This window comes from Genypterus blacodes, unplaced genomic scaffold (assembly GCF_046128005.1).
Source record: "Genypterus blacodes isolate CSIRO-AG114 ecotype Tasmania unplaced genomic scaffold, CSIRO-AGI_Gbla_v1 ptg000111l_1, whole genome shotgun sequence".
NCBI classification, from domain to species: Eukaryota; Metazoa; Chordata; class Actinopteri; order Ophidiiformes; family Ophidiidae; genus Genypterus; species Genypterus blacodes.
The window spans coordinates 2,377,954-2,401,571 of record NW_027466915.1 but is presented as its reverse complement, the minus strand read 5'-3'; the positions used below and the strand labels follow the sequence as shown (position 1 = coordinate 2,401,571).

The window sequence follows — 23,618 nt, the reverse complement described above, 5'->3', positions numbered from 1 at the left end:
GGTTTGGTGATATGGGTTTGATTATATGTTTAAATTGTTCTTTTTCCTGCATGATCATGTTGTTAAGACTCCTCTCATCCTGCTGCAGCTCCCACTTCCTTTATGCGTATTAAGATGGAAGGAGAGCTGAGGATTGATGGGTTGTGTTTCAGTTTCAGGTATTGTGTTTGTCTTGGACGGCGCTGAGGGAACAAAGAGACGAGATCTGGTCTGGTTTGGTCCATCAGCGCCGTCTGTCTTCTGGCATCTGTGACTTTTTACCATCTTACCTGTGAAATATTCACCGAACTCCTGCTCCAGCTTCAGCGCCCTGTCAAACGTCTTCCTGGCTTGTTCCTCCGTCAGTCGTTTATTCATGTCCCTGTGCAGAGGACAGAGAGCGTCGCAAACACAATCCTGACGCAGACCTTTTTGATTTCATTCCTTTTTACGACAGGACTAGCGGTGACATTTTCCGCTGACATAAAACCAAACCTCAGAGGTAAGGTCGCATTATTCAAGCTTCCTTTATTTGTCATTTTTATGCTCCACATAAAAACAAATATTGTCGTTTCATACATCCACGTCCAAGTTTAATACTCACATTAAGGAATCAACAGACTTCGGCTTTATGAAGATGGCGATTGGATACAGTTGTGCTACTTGTAGTCGCTTGATGGCGTTTCCAGACACGTCCAGAATACAGTGTTTACCCTGAAACAGAGAGGTGGCTCAGGTTATCACGTTGAAGCTGCAGGTAGGAGCTGTAATCAGAGGCTCCCATTCCAATCATTCACACCAGAAAAACTATAACTCACTCCCACTATCTGCAACCAAACACATAAAGACGTTCTAATACTCAATCATGGATTGTTAATGTTAATATCTCACCCTTTCAGCCACATATTTCACAGACTGGACACTGGTGCCGTACAGATTATCATTATACTGCCCCGCCTCGATGAACTTGTGCTCTTGAATGTCCTTCTCCATCTGCTCTCTGGACATCATGAAGTGGTAGTCTCGCCCGTCCACCTCGTAGTCCCTCTTTGGTCGAGTGGTATCTGGAGTGCAGAGGAGAGAACATAACAACGTCAGACAAAGTGGATACGAAGAAACATGAGGAAATAGTTTGCGTGTCAACTGTGATGTCTGATGATCAGTGTGAATGTTTCTTAAATTGAAACGGTAGTTCTGCTTCCTGTTTCAAAGAAAATACTCAGACTAGGTGATGGTGAAATAAGGAATTTGACAAATGTGTTGACAGGTCGATTACACAAAGCTTAAATTTAGCAATTTCAGTTCAACTTTGTGGGACAAATCAGGTATTGCAGCCAAATCATGAGAGATGATGTGAGTGGGCAGCACCTGATATCAAACACAACCCTGCAGTACACAGAGGAACAGGCTGGTTGATGCTCTATTTAGCCTACGTACGTCACAAATATAGATATAATATCATAACATTAAATGTGTCAGAGGTTGCTGCATCTTTGAGTGACGTGCGTGAAGAGTGGAAGAATCGGTGGCGCAAATTATGCAATAATGATTGATATCTTGAAAGCATTGCGTGTGATGGATCGCTATAACGCCTGTGCAAAAGTATACATTCTACTATTACCTCAAACAAATAAAAACACATACAAACAGGAAAATACGGACATTTGAGCCTTGACGTTTGTATTATTCAGCACTGCTGTTTCACAACCGCAAACTATGATTCTGCGTTAACAGCAGCTCTACAGGGAAAACAGTAATCACTTCCTACTGAAAGGAAAGAAAGAAAATGATCTGAACCCATCAGCTCTCTTACCTTGGTGCTCTGAGCTGTTAGCAGCTTCGTGGTTTAAAGGGTAGATTGACATAAAAGAAAATATGGTAAATCAAAACATGCAAAATAAAAATGTGTTTCGGCCAAAGAAGAAGACTTTGAACTTGACAGGGATAAGGGGGAGGGAGATGATGAGTGACACAAGGAGGCTGCACACACAAACACAAAGACACACAAGGTAGACAAATTTGGGACAGCACAGTGTTTACTATTGTACGATGTTTCTACACTACATACACAAATTTGCATCTACAGGAGGGATGGAAAAGGTGAAGGTCACACTGTGGATACGATCACAGCAAAGCAAACAACAACAACAAACACTGACATCCCTCTTCTCACCATCAGCACCTCATGATGTTACAGAACACCTCCAGGTTTTGTGCTAAATACTTACGCGGGACGCAAGAACCAAACTTGTCGGGGAACTCTGATATCAGATCGTCGTTGATTCTGTCCTTCATCGGTCCGAGGATGATGACGGGTCTGGCGTAAGTAACTGGAGGGAGGAGCAAAAGAGTGAGTGGAGCATGTTTTGGTGCGAAGGCGGTGAGAGGATTCACTCTGCACCGGGTGTGTTCTTACTTTCTTGACGCAGCACTGGTTCATAAGAGAGAATCACGTCCTCTTGACTTCCTGGTGGGATAAACAGCAAGACTTTAATCACGTTATGTATATTCATTTTTAACATATACCACTTGCTCTGTCATGTATCTCATAGTACATTTGTTTTATGTCATGTTTTGCCATCTAGATATGATCCATCATATTCAGCAAATCATTAGTTCTGATGGCTGGACGCTGAACTAAAATCTAATTTCTTATTGATCACCAATTGATCATTTGGCTTTATTTCCCTGGTTGACCAGAGGAATGAGCTTCAGATACTCAGGGATCTAAATTAAAATAAACTTGCCTGAGCAAAAAGTACTTACCTACGTTTATACAGAACTCAAGTCTAATCGTATTTACTTATGATTTTGTTTTTCAAGGCAGCACTGGCTCACCTGTTATTACTGAAAACTGCAGTCTAAAGATCCACATATTACTTTGAGTAAAGTGCAGGTCTTTAATTAACAAATTAGCAAATGCCATTCTACCTATTGTGCGTGTTTATCCAAATGTTTGCAGATACAATGTGTAATAAAAAATAAGTAGTTTCATGCAGGAAGAGAGTCATACATCAGCTAAGAATCAGTTTAGTCTTAAATGGAACTATAAATCATACAATTCTCATGCAGATCACTGATCTAAAGAACAAAACTAGAGAGGAATCTTAACACTGTACAGCAGGTAGAGAGAGAACAAGCGCAGCAGAGCAGATGTGCAGTGTGCAGTAAAGGGCTTGGGTCAGGAAATACAGGCATGAACCTCCTGCTGAATGAAGTATTTTTAGGTCAGTGAAGCTAAATTTAACATGTCATTAGAGTGAGAAGCTCTGTTTCAAGTAATGATTGGCAGTGATGGGATTTAGGGCACCAATAATGCGTAGGGTACAGAAGACTAAAGAAAAACATGAACAGGATCCCTTTGATATTTATAATTATTATTTACAGGCCCTGACCTGAGCCTGAATGGCAAATTGGGAGGTTAAGATATCCACAGCTCCAAGCTCCATTTTTCTCTTTTTTCAATCAATGAAAAGTGAATTATAACACGAAACAACAACTTATAATTTAGCTTCTCGACAAAAGTGAGACATCAAAATTCTACAACAAACTGAGACATTGAGCTACCATGCAAACATGCGTGGTAATAATGTAAAAATAAAAAAAACACCCCAACATTGGCCTGTAAAGATCCTGCTGCTTTTCACAATCAAACGGAATCACTGGATGACTGTGTTTCCCTCAAACTAATTAGGGGCAAGTTTAAGTATATTTTATGTACAGAAAGTGGCAGCTTATATTAAAAATAGCCAAAATGTAGTACATGCTTGTGAGCAACTTCACCCCTTATGACAGATATTAAACAGGCTTGAAAAAAGGCAAGAAGCAACACAAATGCAGCATGCAATCGTGCCGACGGGAAGTGGAACGGAAACAGGCGACAGCAACACAGTCCAACAGGAAATGTGAGGTGCGTCATTCTGATGTCCCGGTGTAAGCAGAAAAACAGAGAAGCCATTCCAGAACCAACTTACTGAACGTCTTTGTCCCATACCCATCATCACCTATCCCCAGGATGTCCTACACGGCGGTCCACAGAGAGCCGGAGTAGAAGAAAGAGAGGAAGGAGGAGAGCCACAGCGTAAGCAAAAGGAACGAGGGAAGTGAGAGGAAGGAAGCTTTGGAGAGCTTTGACAGGTCTCACAGGCTGCTTCAGAGCCTGTCTGTCTCTGCGTGGACACTCAGCGGCCAGCAGGGGGAGCCAAATACAACAGGTTAACACGTAGGCAGGGCTGAACTCAAAAGAGCTCTGCAGGGGAATTAGGCTGTGCTGTGCTGCATGTGAGGACGAATCACTTGCAAACTAACTTGGCTTTGCTCCTGATAGTGCTGACGTGTCTGACGGAGAAATGACAGAGAGATAAACAGGAAACGACAGAGAGAGGAAGCAGGAAAGCTCTCTATGAACGCCTCCCAGCCCTGCATGTGACCTTGACCTGTGTGTGCATGTGTGTGTGTGTGTGTAAGAGCCTGAATGTGTCCGTGCGCTGCATCTTACTTACGGTCTGAATCACTGCAATCCTGCTCACCCTCTTTGTTCTTGTAGAAAGGGAACTTTCGTGTAAAGATGAAAGTCTTTTTACGTTTGTCATTGAATGACTGTGAAGGGAGAGAGAGCATGGAGCAAACAGGTGTATCCCACTGCTGTCACAGTCATGCACACAAAACAACTGCCGGCAACATGTGGGGCGTCAAGAAGGCTGGGCGGCACAAACGCGAACCTCTTTCTCTTAAATTGTAATTAAATTGATTTTAGATTGTCCACATAATCAATAGGCGGAGGAAAAGATCTGAGTATGACGCCGATGACTTTGATTTGCAGTTCTGTCTATCCAGTGCTTCATTCATTCTGTGAGTCATTAAAACAGTTTTTTTTACATAATTCAACTATTTTATACTGCTTTTATTGAATCTTGCAACTATTGTCTTTACATTTGAGGACTCTTTTACATTTTCATTCTGCTGTTCTTGTATTCCTGTACAGTTGATCATTATTCTCTTCACATCCACACTATCTTGTTTATTGTTTAGTGCTGCTTTTGTTGTTGCTCCTGACTTTTATCTTCCATCTTCGTTTTATTACCTCTCTCTATCAGTGTTGTTTTTAGTCTATCAATCAAAGTATGTGGAAAGCACTTTGAGTTTCATTTGATGTTGGAAACGCAATACGCAAATAACGTTTGATTGATTGTTTACATCTGGCAACGCTACATCTGAACTTTATCAAATATTCATTATAGCTAATGAGCAGCACAGTGGAAACTACACGGAGCTAATACCGATTCTTGCCTTTCAAATGATGGATTTCAAAAATATTACATTAGAGATCCTGTTCACCAGATTATTCCTCATTACCGTTTGGAGTCTTAAGTGTTTTTTTCAGTACTTCTCATTGAATTTGATTTTTATTTGTCATAGAAAAATATAGAAAAATATAGAAAAAAATCGGGTGACAATTTAGCAAAAACAGGGAAAGATATTCTAGAAAATTCACCTACACGTTGTTGCCATGCAAAGCAATCTTGATCTGTGCGGGATTTTCTGTTGTGCATCTTTTTGGGTGGCAAATGAAAGCCAAACACCACAAAACAGTAAAAATCCAAATCAGACTCCGGAGGATTGACTGAAGGAACAATCAGAACCGCTACTTCTTGACGAGCCACAGTTGCACGAGAGGCATTGAAACAAAAGCAAGGTGAGAAAAAAAAAAAAAGACAAAGATCATGCTGTGAAGTAACATAACTGGTTTGGTTAAAGAAAAGATTGTCATAAGCAAAGACAAAACATGCAGTGAGAGGAAGGAAAGGCCAGACTGTGAGGGATGAGGCTACAAATGATGAAGCGTTTGTCTTTTTGTTTTGAAGACAAAACCGTGAGGGATGGCACTGATGTGTAACATGTTTGTGGCTCCCCAGATGGAGGGTTGTGCTTGATTGTAATTGTAATGAACATTTCCTCCAAGACTTTTGATCCGAAAAGATTCGATTGTTATTTTTACACCCCCCAAAGCGAGCTATAGGAATAATGTGGAATTTCAGTATTTGCAAATGAAAGTGAGGTATATAAAGTTTGGCTCTACTGTTATAGGGATAGAATTACTGTTGAGGTAAAATTGCTAAAATTCAAGAAATGCCCAGCACATACTGTACATTTGGTACAGATGGACTCTTTCAGGTTAGAAACACAACCAATGAATGACACTAACACACCCTAAAACTGCAAATTTATGTCCAGAGTGTTTGTCCTGACAGAGCTGTGACACAGTTGTGATGCTTTTGATGAATGTGTAAATGAACACGTATGCAAATGATGGAATGGGCAGATGGTGCTCTACTCAATCACTGAGATCTATCAAAGTACTGTGATTATTATTTCAGACAAAGCTGGTCGTGGAATTAATGCAGTGTGAAACTACAGCTAAAGGGACATCTGGTCATGTAAATGATCATATCCTGTTCTTACACTGGCTTACATTGGGAGACGTTTACTGTAGTGACTTTAAAGGAGACACACTTTGCGTTTTCCTCCATTTGTATAGTGTAATATTATACAGAGAACACGGCAAAGTTGTAAAGCAACTAGTGAGACAAACCAACAGGTGCTGAATTGCCTGAAAGCTTCGGTTGTCATTGGCGCTTCATATCTGTAACATATTTACGCCAACATGTAACACTTGGCAGTTATATGCGCTTAAACGCCCGGTTACACTCATGAAGTATCAGACTCGCGATCGATTTACCTGCTCAGGCTCGACACAGACGCCAAAGTCAGAAAACAGTAAGCAGTTTGAGGGGGAGCCTTAAAGAGCCTATTCTCACTCAGTATGCACTGTGGTGCCAAAACAAGGCAGAATAGTGTAAATAGCAGATCGACAACTTAAAGCAATGCAGATGTTTCTAAATAGACTTAATATGACAATAAGGACTAGGAAATTTGATTATGTCCCCTTTAAAGACACAAAGATGGACATTTCTCTTTCCCAGTGATACTCACATTAATAAATCACAACATGTTGACGATACTACAGAGTGCAGCTGTTAGAGAGGCACTTACCGCTTTCGAATCAAACGACCCTGGTTTGGCATTGAATTTCACAGTTTTTAGACGCGCCCGCTCTTTCCTTTCGACCCTGCAGAGCAAAGAGAGACGTTTCAGTCACTGAGCAAAAAAACGATGAAATGACGCGGGGTGACAGCAGCTGGCAGAAACATTTCACCACTTTGAATTGTAAACTCAAATGGCTTGCTGCTGGAGCCACATTGTCCTTTTCACTGATTTTCAGCTGAGGTTGTTCAGGGATTCAAACAGTGTGCTGTATCTACTTCAACACACACAACAACACATTCAATGAAACCTGTAGATATGGTTCACTTGAGAACGAGTGCAGAAAGAGTACAATAGACATTTTTTCATTATGTTTAACATTGTAAAGTACAGCAAGAAAAATTCAAGCCAGATACAAATTTGAATATCAATCTATGTTGGGTATAGGTACAAGCTGTACCTTTCTGCTGAGATATGACCTGTGTAAGCATCATTTCCATTCATTGGGACTTGTGGTTTCACAGCACTCACCGTCTCTTGCTGGGGATGACGCCCATTTCCTCGCTGTCACCGTGTGGGGTCACGCGGCGGGCCTGCCACCATTCATCATCGGAGGCGTTGATGACATGGAGGATGTCCCCATACCTGAAGCTGAGCCCCTGGCTGGGGAGGCCACTGTCCTTTGCCTTCTCATAGTCAAACAGAGCTCTGGTACAGAAGAAGAAGATGAAGTAGAAGAAGAAGAAAGGCTTATAAGGCTTCATCTTTGCTAATATCACGTTTTGCCCTCCCATTATCCATGACACATCTAATTTGGTATCAAAAAGTACTAGTACAGCTTTACCAATGGGGTCAATGGGGTGTAACTATAATTAGACGTTATTGCCTTCAACCACAATCATTAAAATGAAATTGATGCCAGAATCTTTCCAAATATGAATTAAGCTTCAAATGTAAAATCCAAACCAGACCGACCTCACATAGAGAGACCTCTTCTGATTGGTTCGCAGGGACCCTGACCCAGAGCTCATGCTGTGGTTCATCATCTGTTCCCGCAGGTCGTGGATTTTGGCCTCGAATCGCCCGTACTCTGTAAGACAGATAAGTGTGGATCAACATCACGCGGTCACATGATGGGAAAGAGGAGGAGGTGAGAGACATGACATGGACACCAAAGGAAAATTTTGCACTTGCACGCATAATTTAGAATGGCTTAAATTTAACGACTGAAACCAATTAATTAATCAGAAACTATTAATTAACCAAAACAGCTAAGTAAATATTGAGTAAACCACTAAAGTAAATAGATCCTAATAACACCCCCAGGAGAAAGTAAAAGAGACCTGACTCTCTTTTCCTCACATTTCCTTTTGTTTAAAGTCACGTGACCCACTGTCCAGACAATGACGTCTGAAGTCAAGAACTAAATCATTGCCGGCGAAGCAAAGGAGGACGTCAGGATGTGGCAACCTGTTATTCCTGTGACGAGTTGGATTTTTCCTGCATCTACATCTACTGAGGATGGAAATGCTGATAACCTGAGGCATGGCTGGCTAATCTGTCGCTTTGAGGAAACGCCAACCGGTACAGAGACGTGACACATTCTGGCACCACAACCAACCCTACCACTGTAATAACCTGTGCAGCGAGTAAAAACAAAGACAAATACTGTACACTGTCTAGCTCACAATGTAGGAGATGAACCTGAGACTCTGTGTTTTCAGTAATTCTCAGGTTCAGGTTGACATGTTTGCAATTGTCATCCAAACCTCACAGTTGTGTTCCCAACAAACCAGTGAGACTCGATTATAGAAAAATAATAAGTCTAAATGTATACATGTGAGGTAGAGAAAACTAAAGACAAAAATAAGGAGAAACCTTCCTGTGCCGGTAGTTATCTCGACAACAAAATGTAACATTAACCTTAAGCATGCAGATATATTATTTATTGTTATTTAACTAAATTTTTCAGCCAATCTTTGTCTAAAATCAGACTCACATACCTTTTTGCATGGTCACTTAGATGTTGTTCTTTCTACTGCTGTCTCTTTCCTTTGATCCAGTGTTCATCTAACGCTCCCTCTCCCTGCTCTCTACACACAGAGCACTTGTGTGCCTGTGCTGCATGCAGCACTAAGTAGTGGAGGGAAAACACCTCTGTCCCCTGTGCTGGCTCATAAGAAACGCAGGGGCGGGGCCAAGCGCAAGTGCTTGTGCCACACACAGCAACGATTGGAAAACCAATGGTTCTTCTTCACAGTCTAGTGTACACGGATCTCATCAGGACTAAACAACAACACAACAAAATGTTTGGAATATTTGCATGGAAACACTTACTTTCCAAGCAAACTTTGTTTTTGTTTGGTCCTTTACCTGATGTCAACACAGGTTTTTCCCTAACTTTTTCTAGATCTTAAGTGTTGTGTTCTACAAGACGCGGCAATCCTCTCATCATCATGTCATTTCTACAATGTGTGTGTTCTGATAACGCCTATCCTAGCTGAAACAAGAAAAAAAGGGAAGAGGCAGCACTGTTGATTGGCTGTTTCCACACTTATTTGCGCGCATGTGTGTGTATACTGTATGTGTGTGGGCTGGTCCTAGCGCAGTGTGTGTATGTGTGCAGGTGCAGAATTTTGTTATTATGTGTTTTTTCTCGTTCAATTGGCTTAGGTGCTGAGTAAAAACACTTAGGCACAGCGCCTGAGCCATAGAATGGTAGAGAAAAGCCTGTAACATGGGTCACATCAATTACAGCAGGTTACACATTCTGATGAAGTATGGGGCCAATGAGCGATTAAGTGCTTTTCAGGGCTTTTAACTGGAGTTCTTGGCAGAAACATCCATTTACTGTGTGAAATGGTGTGTGTGTGTGTTATTCAAAAATAACAGGTCTCAGAATGTGTCAGAACTATATATTCAACAAAACTGCAATCAAACTAAATGAACAGTGACTGCTTGATGACATGGCACCAAAGGAAAGAAGACCTTGTGTAACTGCCTGAAAATCAGACTTTTAGTAAGATACTTTTATAAATGTGCTGCACAAGTACATAATCTCCTTTGATAATGACACAAGTGAAAAACAGAAAGCACATTATCAAATCAAGGATTTCTCAATTTAGAGGTGTAGGAATAAACATTGACTAGGCTCAGGGTGAAGACCTGGAAGGAAGCAAACATCAGGGAAAGTCAGGAAGGTTGCAAGTGCACAAGTGCAGTTTGAGGAGAGACAACAGGCTGGGAGAGAGAGGTGTGCTTCAGTGGGTCAAATGCTCGGTGCACAGGAGTGAAAAGACAATGACTGCATACACTCAGTGATTTCTTGCTAAATCAAGCCCTGGTGAATGGTGCGAATGCACACGTGCCACTGGCACAAACCTGGTGCAGGAGACACGGCCCGGAGTGGCGAACAAAGAGCAAGTTCTGATGGGTAAGAAAAGAAAGCAGTTAGTCCCAAACGAGATGTATGTATGAGATGAACCTGATTCTGGCAACAAAGTTTGTCACTTGTCTCCCGTGAGCCTCTTATCAGAGTCAATTGAAACCTCTGGACTGTAAAACCTGCATGAGCGTATTGACTTTTGAAACAGAAAACCATGCAGAAGGACTCCTGGTCTCTGGAGGCAGTTGTGGTCTTCAGGTTTGGCACAAATCTTACTGATGCTCTAGGAAGAACTTGCATGAAAGGCACAAGTGTCGATACCCATTTGCTAACAAAACCTCAAATTTAAGCTAAACATCAAAAGAGAAAACTCCTGATGTAGACCAGCTGGGTGTAAATCTATGCCATTGATCCTTGTGTGATGTCAGGGACAGCTTGCTCTTGTCTGTGTGTGATGTGATCCCCCTGCTGTTGACCATAATCAGATGAGGCAGGTCACCAATTTAAACTGTCTGATCCACTACTCACAACTACAAATGGTTGTCAGATAGCCTTTAGGAGATCTGAGTAAGCATCAACACGTCCTGTGTCTGGGTTGTTAGAATTCATACGGTGACATCACAGGACAAACAAATGAACAATAATTCTCCTAATGATGCATACTTAACCCTGAATTACACTTTCTTAGAAGATGGCAAAGAGAGCTGAAACTGTGATCGTTTCCAGTCACTAATCAGCTGATGTCTAAAGATCTTTTGTGAAGTCAGTCAAGTGAGCACTAAATTGCAAACCCAACGCAACACAGAAGATGTAAAATCAACATCAACTGACACTTGCACTGAAGCCCAAAAAGAAATGTGACACTGTTTTAAAGTTTAAATTTGAAGCTCAAGTAAGACACAGCAAACCAGTGAAGGCTTTCAAAGTTGGAATTATGATAAAATACACTGCTAAACAATATTAAGGGAACACTTAATTATCACAGCAACAGCCAGAATGAATGTCAATGGAGAGGAAGGGGGCATACACACTCCTGAGTCACATTACAAGTTTCCACGATGAAATTCATGCAAGTTGGATCAGCTTGTGAATTCAATGATTTACTTAATTTTGCGGTGTGTTTTTGAATCCAGTCTTCAATGGGTTAATACGTTTGGTTTACATTAACCGTTCAGTACATCAGTGAAGATTTTCAAGTTGATTAATTCGTTCATCAAGACCCTTAACTTTTTGGAGCAGTGTATATAACCGGATGTTTCTCACGCCACCTCAGTCTCAACTTCCCTTAACACTGCATTACTTAGAGATGACAGGAGATTTATGTGAAGCGGCTCATCTCCACATCGCAGCTAAATTGTCTGTTACACACAGAATAAATGCCACTACACTTTGAAAGGAACAATTAAAAAGCTCTTGCTACTTCAACTATTTCAATAACATGTTAAGAAATTAACACTCAAGTACTCTGAGAGCCTGAATTCAAACATACAAAGTTAGTCAAAGGAGATTAGTTTGTTTACGACTGTTCAAACACTTAAGATACCCTGGAACCATGTTCTTCATTGATAATGTTGATCAATGTGAATTAAAGTAGCACATTGATAATGAACCTCATATCCAGGCTCAGCGTTTGGAGTCAAAAAACACAAACACACATCAAGCTAAAGTACAAGTCACTCTTTGGTCTTTGACTTGAACCATTTCACATTTTTGACTTACCTTGTGTACCTTTATTACAGCTATTCAACGAAATATTGCTTGTGTGAATGAATGTCAGCTACGAGTCTCTTTATGTCTCTTTATGTGAACCATTCTGCAGCATCTGCTAATTACAATCAAACTGCTCTGCGGGGAGAAACGGTGTTGTGCTCATTTGTGCTCAGGAGCGCCTCATCATCAATGGATGTTTTCTGTTGTAAAACAGGATATTCCTGCCTTGGGGACCCTGCCCTTATAGCTGGTCTGGGCTCACTTACCTTCTGGTCTGTACTGGGCAATGATGGTGACCATCTGTCCTGCTCCTTTCAGTGCAGCCGCTGCTTGTTCATGCGTGGCTCCTCGCAGGTCAATGCCATTCACCTGTGTGGACAACAAGGGGAAAACATTCGATTTTTGTGGATTTTCTCTCATATTGGACAGAATAGAGAGGATGTCCCTTATTATTTGAAAAAGAGGTGGAACTGTACAAAGAGACAAATGGGACCCTGATGAGGTAAACATGACTCCATACTAATGTACATACAGTACAAGCCTCATCATCTAAAAACTCATTTTGTTTTCACACTTTAAACCTAAAACTTCACCAATTTGCTGAGCTACATATAAAGATTTTGGAAGGAGTCTGCTTTTCATAACATATCTAACATTTTAGCAAGACATTAAAGATTTTTTAATAAAATACAGTCCCCTTAGAGGGCCCTTGCTAGTTATCTTGTCTGTGCAGCATCGCCACTGTGGTGTCTGAGCATCTGCCACATATTGCTACTGACCATGCAGTTTAATTTGAGCTAAGAACAATAATGGCTCTTCTGGGAAAGACACACCACTATAAAATGGCCGTTAAGGCCAAGGAAGTGCAAGTGTGTATGTGCTTGTTTGAGGTAAAGAGAACCTCTAAGTCAGTGGTTCAAATTGACAACATATTTTACATTTGTCCCTGCTCTGCCATCACCTGACTGAAACTACCTGACAGTGCAATAAGAACTCGGCCTATTAAAATTGACGAGATCCAGACAATAACCTCACAGTGCTGAACTCAATTACTGTTATTCAACTAAATGACTATATTCTCATAGTAGCAATAAAGGAGTTGAGGAAAGTATTCAAACAAACATGTCTTAGTATTATTATATTGTATATCATGCATACAATATATTGTTGAATTATATTGTTTGCAGCAAATCCATGCAACACCCGTTTATCTGTGATATCTTTTATTAGAATGGTGTTCTAGTTTCTCTCATTATAGAAACAGAGCTCCAAATGTTCTGAGGAAGGTCAGGCCTAAATTAACTGCTTCATAAATGGTCATTCATTTTGGCAACACTAAGGCCATGCAAAGTATAGAGGAAAATTCACTGTTCACTGTTTCTGTTTTGGGCAGCAAAATTGGAACACTGGTGGCACAACATCACAGCTCCTGAGTTCAAATCCCATGCCTACACAGAGTTTGTATGCACTCCCCGTGTCTAAATTAATTGTGTGTACTACAGGTTAATCCTTCTCTCATCGCCCCTGGCAGAAGTACTTAGCTTGGTGGCAGCCGACTACTCCTGCCGGTAGATCAGCAAGGCTCAAAATTAAACTTGCAAGTATAAATGCACTGAATGAAACCCATGAGCCTTAGACTTCTTTTGCCATCTTCATTTCCACAACCCTCTGAATGCTCCCATCAGCCTGGTGATACATAATTCAGAGGCTGAAAAAGGCTGCAAAACGCGAGGTTTGGGAATTAACGTGACGACAATTCATTACTGCTGAAATGCTACGGGCCACAAAGGGTTTACAGGTTCTCTGAGACCTATTGCTCAGAAACAATGGCAACAGATTAATTTAGAGCCCATGTCAACACAAAAAGAGCCATGGTGGATGTGAACACTGTGTGCATAACAGAGCGATAAAACAGATAAAGAGTCTGCTCCATAGGTGGGGAGAGAGCGCAAGTTATTCTTAGACGTCAAAACCAGGCCAGCGTTGGAATGTTAACTGCCTGCTTTCATCAAAGGTAGACCGAGGTACTGATTGGACCCAAATTAACTGGCAGACAGTGCCGGGCTGATTTACCAGCCTGTAAGCTGCAGAGAACCATAACCTATGATGAAACAAGACAGTGTAATGTGTCGCACAGTGTGGCATTAGTGTGGGAGGAAGACTATTACAATTAGCTGTAATGAGGCAGAACAATCACTTCTCCTGCTTACTGCCCACTGTGCGGTCTGTTCATTATCCCAGTGAGTGATAGCACACTCACTTTGATTTTTGTTATCCAGTACCCATTTCAATCCAGAATAGTATAGGTTTTAATGATAACAAAGCATTACTGGATACAAGCAGCATTGCTAAATTGCTAAAAAAACAATAAAAAATATTTCCCACCCAAATAAAAAGCAATGAATTGAAATGGCCGGTGTACATAGAGAGACCTCAAATGCCACCTGTGTGTATTATGCGATCATAATTAGTTTTGCTTGACACCAAATGTTGATGTCCCTTAAAAGCCTCTTCTCCTTAATGTGTCTCCATTATCTAAAGAGCACTAATGCTTGCGCTCATTGTTCTCGAGACGTCATGAAAAGGCAGTGTGTTGGAAAAGCCTGATCTCATGCAAATCACAGCCAGAAACCATCTTCTACAAAATGTATGAAAAAGACCAGGAAAGAAAATCCAACAGCTACAGTCAAAATGCAGAAACTGAATTACGATATATTAAGCTGTCCTTCTATCAAATGTGACCTAGATTTGCATTATCTTAAAGGCAAGAGATGTGAAAAGATGATGCAAAAACATCACTGTTGGTTGTCTGTATTCATTGCGTTTGTGTAATTACAAGCCTTATTGGCCTACAGGATGACATGTTGAGAAAGGAAAGCATAGGAACCTTGTGAAAATATCCCCAAACCTTGAGTTATCGAATCTCCAAGACTCTATACACTGTTAAGCAAACTCATTAGTTACTAACAGAGACATGTATATCCCTTCATAAATATTACAGATACACTGCAGGGCTTGTTAGGGGAATAACAAGAATGACCTGACTACACTTGTTTGGCCCTGGAAAGTAATCTAGGCCAGTAGGACTAATACATTCTTGATTTAATATGCATGAAATACAGTACATATACACAAAGATGCTCTTTTTTATTTATGAAGCTGTTTATAGCTTTGTTTATACCTTTGTTATAGTCTTTTCTCTTATTGGTCTTGTTGTTTAGACTTTTATTTTGTTGTTTTCGCCATATAGGCTCTGAATGTAGTATATATTTTATACTGAATAATTTGATCTGCAGATTTCAATTCTGTTTGTTATGGTATTAGTTTAATGCTACATTTGATCTAAGCTTCTCTGATGATCATGCAGGATCAATAAAGTTTATCTATCAATCCATCTATCATCTTGCAGCCAGGGGTCCTTACTGAAATCGTATTATTATTTTCTTATGCAATTAAGCATCATGTATGTATGTAGAACACAACCAGACCTATAATATAATATAATATAATAACCTATAATGCACAGGGCCACATGTACATTTACAGCAATAACTTTTCATCTCATTAACAAACTCTGTAAAATGTCTCCAGTCACAGATGAGTGAATGAGGTGGCCAGAGCGCACTCACCGATAAGATCTGGTCGCCCCGACGCAGTTCTCCGCTCAGGTCGGCAGGCCCTCCTGCCAGGATGAAGGAGACAAAGATGCCTTCGCCATCTTCACCGCCTACAATGTTGAAGCCCAGGCCCGTGGAGCCTTTGTGGAGCACAACCTTCCTGGGTTCCCTGTACAGACAGTTCAGATAGTACATCAGCTCAGGGGAGTCCGTGGATCTCAGCATCTTCACCTTCGGTGGTGAGGGACAGAAAGCCAGAGAGGTGGTCAACAATCGCACAGCACAGCGACACGAGCCTCAGTGTGGCTTTGGCTCAGACAGCAGAACACAAGGACTACTGGAGCTCCACAGGGGGACGGTGCTCTACTTAGGCTCACTTGCCCCCGATTCTGACGGAAAAGGAACCTCGTCACACACTGGCTCACGCTCTCACCCTGTTCCTCACACACTTACATACATGCATGGACATGGAATGTGTACATATACCTAAAGACACTCTGCTTCCCTATAGGTCATAGGGTATTTATGGTACAGGCTAGAAATCAAACAGAGAGGGTACATAGCTGATGATGGCCATCCTTGACATGATGAAATTAAAGCAAATTCCTCATTTTGTATAGCACTCACAACACTTCATCATTCATTTAAAACGTGAATTTTTCCTGGACAAGGACAAGCAAGTACAATCTGAATGTACCACTGTGTCTTTGGAAATATACTGCCATCTGCTGATGAATGCGTAAACCACAGGTACAAGGTGAAGCACACTTCAGCAGTCAGAAATTTTCCTTGAGGCTTTTTGGAGCAAACCTGCAGAAAATTGTCTAAATGTCTGGTTTCCTAGTGACTTGTTTGGTCTGGACACTAAAAAAAGAACCTGATAAGATAGTATTTTTAACCACAAATTCATGGCACAGCATGGCACAGAAAACCATCCTAGTACCCCATATACTGTATCATCGCTACATGAATAAAGTTAAGCTCTTATTTAGGGGAATAAAGGTAATTTAGCATGTAAAGTCCAATTTTTAATAGAACCTTAGTGGAGCAAACAATTCAATTTCCTGGTCTGACTGTGTGTGTGTGTAATGTTTTGAACAGTAAAGTACACAGGTTACATTATATCCTTCAAGTTAGACTCCAACAACAACTTGACTCCACATTCATTTGCATATATTACTAATGGAGCTGATTTCACGTTTCCCATGTGCCCTTCAGCAAGCCTAGCAACTCTGCAAGTTTAATGACACCAAACATTTTGATTACAAACCAATGTGATTTAAATGCCCTGCAGACTGAATTGACATTTTCATAATGTTATAAATAGATAAGAGTTTGAAGAAAGCTGCTTTGGGGCACCTCAAGAAATTATTCATGCAAAAGGGTACAAAAGGACGTAATGTGGAGAGAATTATCTCTTCCTCGTTTGTATACTGGACCTGGCTGATTTTGTTAAAGCTAAAACAGCCTGTGATAGCTTAGAACTTGAAACATTTGTCACTGGACTGCCGCTGTTGTGTTTACAAGTTAGCTAGTTAGTTACCAGCAGTGTTTGTAGTCATGTATCGTGTATTTACAGAGGTCTACAGTTTGTACAATGTAAAGATTTAGACTGAATAATGATTCTGTAAATGACTGTATTTATAACTTTTTTAAAACACAATATATGCATTTATGTGTATTGTGTAAGAAGTGGCACTGCGGGAAAACCTGTGAGAGGAAAATACTCATAACTCATCCTGGAACTGAAAGAAAGAAAGAAAGAAAGAAAGAAAGAAAGAAAGAAAGAAAGAAAGGATAGGGGGTTAGAGGGTTAGGGAAAGAAAGAAAGAAAGAAAGAAAGAAAGAAAGAAAGAAAGAAAGAAAGAAATTTGAGTGGTAAAAATCCTCTAACTGGTATTCCTCCAATATTAAAACAGATAATAATACAGCTATTATTACTGTAAATGCATTATGCAATCGATATTGTAAAAATTGTGTTAGGTTAGTTAGTTAGTTGGGTATATAACGGAGTATTGATGGGTAAAAAAATCTTACGGGTTGGTGAAATAACATCTGAATGTATATTCTATATCTACAGCATAGAAAAGCAAAGATGTCTTAAGGCATGTGAGGTAAAAAATAGCTTTGACCTCGAGTCAGGCAGGAGACCCTCAAATCCCAGCACTGTCAGAGTAAAAGGTCCCAGCGCATCCACACACTGTCACATGTAGTTCTGAGGAAACCACTCACTTAGGTAAGAGACTGACTGACTGGGACATTGACAACACCTCCCGGCAAGTTGAGACATATGATGTTCTGTTACAATGCATGCCACTACTACTACTTTGCTAGGAAACAGAGGAGTCACATCTTGCAAGACTAAAAACACATGTTATGGAACTTGAAAGGACCTCAGCCAGTCTATTTTAAAACTAATAGACAAATACACAAAAGATGCACTGATCCACGTTCTAGTATTTAATGTAACACCAGAATCAATGTTAGAATTCTGGCTTAAAGTTCAGTACATTTTCATTTGATGAAGAAGGTTTTGTGCAAAAATTCTTTGCTTTGCTCTGCACAAGATATTCTGTTGGTATACAAAATATGTGTATACACTACATGTAATTTAAATCTTATTGGGTTCAAGTATCTGTTTTAATTATTCATGTACATTTAAACCCCTATTTGTGCAGCAGGGGATGAGCCTGCCTGGTGAGACACCATGATTAAAAAAGGTGTCTGCAAAGGTGCTGCTCATCTAATTTTACAACACACTCCAGCCTGAGCTCAGGACTCGACCAAGAGAGACGCTCAGCAGGTGAAGCACTCAGTAAGAAATCCTGAAGGTGTCAACACAGGCTCCTTATTTGATGACTCTTCTGCTTGCCCAGGCTCCCAGAGCCGTGATTCACTATTTATTGGGCCAGTCGCAGCAAATACGCAGTTATAACTCACTTTTATTTTCATTTATATTGGGAATAAAATGATTCAGTGGAGAAGAATTGAGCTACCATTGTGACAGGATTTTACCAGGGAAAACTAATGGTCATCTCCCTCAGGTTGTTTCAGTGAGAAAGCAATGTTTCATTCACAGGCTCAGAGGTTCAAAGATGCGCGCACATAACGGACAACGACCCAAGCACACACAATTGCAACCTGTTATTCAATTATAAAGTACGCCTTCTTTTCCAAAGATTGTTTCTGAGTTTGCATAAATAAGTTATAAATATTGCGAGGTGGCATGAGGTTAGGTTTAGGCACTAGGATGTATTTCAAGGATGAAATTATGGGATTAGTATATTAGCATTTTACTAGCAACAGACAAGGTCAGGTTACCATGGCAGCATGCAGCAGCCTTTACATGTCACATTTATGACAAAGCAGTGAGTCCCTGACAATGCCTGCATTATATTCACAGAAGCACATTACCCACATTCTGCAATTTCTTGTGAAGGATCTCACCGTCTTTTGATATGACAGTAAATGGTGACCTAATTTCGAATTAAATTTGCTTCAGTGACTTTCTGAATGTTACATACTCCATCTTATTATGATCCATTTTCCTTTCATGACAGAAACGACCGACCTCCATTTCCAGAGTGAGTCCAACTTTGATAAAACCTGCAATGTGTTGGTGACAGATAAGGCCAAAAGACCCCTACTAAATCAGAGAGTGAGGGAAGAGGAGGGAAGAGAGACACGCTGGCTTAACAAATCAGGTCTAAGACTGGGTTCCCCGGGGGACCAAAGGAGTGAGCAGGCAAGTGAATGAGTGGTAATAAGGGAACGTATGGACATAACATAACATAACATGCAATGTATATGGAGGGGTGAGGGACTGTGGTACAGTGCAGAGTGATGGCGGTGGTGCAAAGTACCTGGTGACGTCAGAGTCAGGGAACAGGCTTAAGTGATAGTGTGGGAGGGGGACGGAGTGGAGGATGCTTTTGTCACACTCCACTGGGGAATAGTGGCGGGGGGAGGGAGCTTTGTCACATAGTTTGTTCACAGTGCTGTAAACTGGCTCAGGAGGCCTACAGTGGAGTGAGAGACAAGAGTAGAGGCATTAGTGTCCAAAGAGGGAGATGGGACAAATGAGCGAGAGAGACACACATAGCTAAAAGACAGGGAAAATGAAAGAAATAGAGGGGTGTGGTACAAGGGAGGAAGAGCAGGAGGTAATTTGACTCCTCAGTACATACACATAGACACAGTGTATGCACTTTATTATATGATATACCTGGACGACAAAACACCAAAGCTGAACATCTGTAATGCTCTAATAATAGCAAAGGAGCCATTATTAGGAAATTTCCTGTTGTAATCAATTATTCAATTGTATCAAGTCTAAGCAGTTATGATTAGGAGGTTTTTAATCAAATTAATTTCTTTGTCAATATATATACATAACACATTACTGTAACATGAAAATATGGATCTCCTGTTTAAGCCTGGGTTTTGTTTAGGCTGTTTTTTATGATCATTTGATCAATGTCATGAAGTTATTAATTTGGGTGTTGTCATTAAGAATGTCCTTGTTTTAATAATATATTATATCATATTATATCATATTATATTATACTCTTGATGTTCAGCCAGACGGTCAGTCGACATTACTTATAAATACATGGATACTGAATAATTACAATATCCTGTTAAGAGTCAAAATTGGCATTGGATAGAGTCATGTATGGCATTGGGTAGTCTGCTAATTCCAGCGAAGGAAGTGGGAAGTGCATGTGTCTTAAGATAGATGACAGAAATTAGTTATGAATATCTAAGTTAGACCAGGTGTTTATCTTGATGTACTGTATGTGATCATGTTCATGTTCAGATGCTGGTATGCACTGCAGCCACAGTAGACCTTTAAGAAGAAACATTACAACTACTGTACCTCACATCCAATGAAAATTGGTCGTAATCAACGTTGGACATCATCAACATGCATTTAGCAAAACCATAACTGCTACACATTGTAGAGGGTGGACTAGTTTCCATTGATGGGAAGTTAAACAAGCCAACATGTAGAGAAACATGCAACAGCACATCTGTATTATTCACAGGTCTTTTTTAAGCAAACAAAAATCGTTGTCATTTCTTTTTTTCTTTTTTTCAAATGATGCCTTGTGATGTCAATCATATGGTATGGGATGGCCATCATGCTCTTGCATGCAGTAGGTGAAAGACCATACAAAATATCTCACCTCAACTGGAAGTGCTGGGAATCAAACCTGTGAACCTCCCCGTCATCTAATGAGTGATTTCTAATTGGAAGTAGATGAGAAAATTGAACTTTATTGTCTTTGTATCATAAAAATGTTGAAATGTTGAAATTCTTGCTGTTGGTATGCTTACATTAATGCAGTTACACAGACACACAGAGAAAGCACAAAGGCATGCCACAGGAAACAAAGACTAAAGAAGAAGAAAGGACACTAAAATAGAGAAAGGCACATCCTCCAAAGCACTGAAGTGTATTCACACATCATTACATTACATTACATTACGAGCATTTGGCAGACGCTTTTATCCAAAGCGACTTACATTACATTACCACCCTACGCAGAGGGGGGAGCAATTGAGGGTTCGGTGCCTTGCTCAGGGGCACCTTGGCAGGGACTCAAACCGGCGACCCTCCAGTTCCCAAGCAGAAGCTCTACCCACTGAGCTACTGCCTCCCCACATCAGGGGTTGACAACATCATTACCATATATTACTGTCCGTTAGCTTATGAGAGGTAATGCATCTCTGGAGGAGACACTCTGTACATTTTTATCATTGCTAAACATTCAGTGAACACCGAATGTGGGTACGTCTGCTGTGTGTGTGTGTGTGTGTGTGTGTGTGTGTGTGTGTGTGTGTGTGTGTGTGTGTGTGTGAACTGATGCTAAGTCCAGTGTGTGAACTAGAGCATGCAGGACAGAATGTGAGTTTGAAAAGCAGTATGTGCATAATGTGTGTGCTTAGGACACATAATGTGTCTGTGTGCACACTATTGTTGTGAGGCGAGGAGTCTTTTGTAGATGAAATTACAGTAGAAGGATTTACTGTGCATTATGGGTAAACAAGAAAACGTCTTGCTGGCAGAGGAAGAAAAGTCACCTGGAGATTTTTCACATTGTCAGTAAATAACAACAACATCCAATCACTGAGCTTTAAATGCCTACTTGACAATATCAAGTATTTCGGTATGATGGCCAGGATACACCATAAGACAGGGGTATCCTTTGTTTAAGCAGTTCCTTTGTTTGTGTATATTTTCACATATTCGTATCAAATAATTATGATGAAATGTGGGACTCACTGTGTTGTTAGTTTTTTGTTTAGTTGTGATTCAATTGAGAGAACTGATAGGTTGGTATATTCTATAGGGGTGGAGCTTCAGTCTTCTTCAGGGTAGGCATTGCTCAGGAGCAGTTGTGGGATTGGAATGTTCCATTCGTTAGATTCCGGGTTAGGGTTAGGGTTAGGGTTAGGGTCTCCTCCTAGAGAAGTGTCAAAGTGTTGTTGAGCAAGACACTGAACCCCTAACTGCTCCTGATGTGAAGGCTGGCTCCTTGCAAGGCATGGCCCTGCCACCAGTGTATGAATGGGTGAATGTGAGGTCATTGCGAAGTGCTTTGGATAAAAGTACAGTCCATTTAACTGAGGCCTGGGCTCCTCAGTCTAGACAAGAGTATTTGGGTCTGTTGGCATAGCCATACTCTGCCTTGCTTTGTATTTTCTATTCATGCCTGTAAGCCTTCAATTGCCTTCTTTCCTCCAACCTGCGACATCCAACTGCAGCAAAACTTTGGATTTATCTCACACCCACAGTGATGAGATGATCACGTTGTTTCATGTTATATGGACTTGCAGTATCTGAAGGAGAACATGACCAAGAGTGACAAAAGCAACTGGCAGCAGCAGAACTACCCTTCAGATCATGGTAATCTCAAAGGCTATTAGAGATGCACCTTGGCCAAGAGCAGCTGGTAAACCTCTTAACTCTAAAGAGAATTGATGACTAATCCTTCACTCAGCAAAGCTTAACACAAGGGTCCATGGGCTTTTGTTTTCAAACTGTTGTAATATTTCACCATTACGTGATCCACACAAAATAATACTTGTTACAGTTCTACACTGAAAAACATAATGGAATGAGATATGATAATACTCTTTAATTCAACTCCAGTGATCAATGCCCTTGTCTGCCATTATACAAATGTAATGACATATAACCAATAGCAAGGCCAGCTGAGGCAGCCACTTAGACCCAAAGTCAAGTTTGACAGGCACCAGGGGACACCGTGAAGATAAAAGGTTTCCTAATGCTCTGAGATTTGACTTAATAGAAAACTTGGTCCAAACTTTTTGGCAGCATGCTTTGTGATTCGGTGTTAGAGAAGCTGCGGTGGAAAGTGGCTCATGCCTGCATTGACTCACTTCAGCAAGACAACCTGATCTTTTTGCAGTGGACTAGGTACAGCTGTCAGTGTGGAATGACTGACAAGCTAATACGCAGATAAATATTCAAGGAGAGGGGAAACAAATGAGACACTGCAAATGATTACCCCTTTCAACTACATTTCGAACAATTCAGAACTGAAGAAATTCTAACAATGGTTCTAGTTTCGGAAAAATAATCACTGATTGACAACGAGTCATGACAAAACATGAGTCATAGTCACTTATGACACTCTAAGATGCTGTGAGGGTGATCCTCAACACACAACAATCCCACTGCCAAAACCAAAGTCAGACATTTAGCAAACAAGCTGTACGCTACAGAAGAATGAAACTAGGCATAATTAACAAGTGGACCTTGAGTAGGTCAACCATCTAACAAGTTAAAGACCAGGTTCGCAAGGATAGCTCAGGAGTAAAGATTACAAGATAGTTAAAAAGAGGAGATCCTT

The 23,618-nt window shown here is 40.7% G+C and overlaps 1 protein-coding gene across 2 annotated transcripts in view; it reads right to left on the bottom strand.

The window, feature by feature from the left end:
* Nucleotides 1-23,618, bottom strand: part of dlg2 (discs, large homolog 2 (Drosophila)) — a 137,390-nt gene that overhangs the window by 5,890 nt on the left and 107,882 nt on the right. The window contains exons 14-25 of one of the 2 annotated variants that reach the window (XM_076161279.1): nucleotides 20,925-20,984; nucleotides 15,748-15,904; nucleotides 12,385-12,487; nucleotides 7,999-8,113; nucleotides 7,555-7,731; nucleotides 7,033-7,108; nucleotides 4,482-4,578; nucleotides 2,396-2,446; nucleotides 2,208-2,309; nucleotides 871-1,043; nucleotides 584-693; nucleotides 270-361 (exon numbers count right to left, since the gene is read on the bottom strand). In XM_076161279.1, the coding sequence (XP_076017394.1) occupies nucleotides 270-361; nucleotides 584-693; nucleotides 871-1,043; nucleotides 2,208-2,309; nucleotides 2,396-2,446; nucleotides 4,482-4,578; nucleotides 7,033-7,108; nucleotides 7,555-7,731; nucleotides 7,999-8,113; nucleotides 12,385-12,487; nucleotides 15,748-15,904; nucleotides 20,925-20,984 (1,313 nt within the window). Of the gene's footprint in view, nucleotides 1-269; nucleotides 362-583; nucleotides 694-870; nucleotides 1,044-2,207; nucleotides 2,310-2,395; nucleotides 2,447-4,481; nucleotides 4,579-7,032; nucleotides 7,109-7,554; nucleotides 7,732-7,998; nucleotides 8,114-9,026; nucleotides 9,153-12,384; nucleotides 12,488-15,747; nucleotides 15,905-20,924; nucleotides 20,985-23,618 lie in introns of those variants that run through there. The other variant, XM_076161277.1, reaches the window with a different exon arrangement.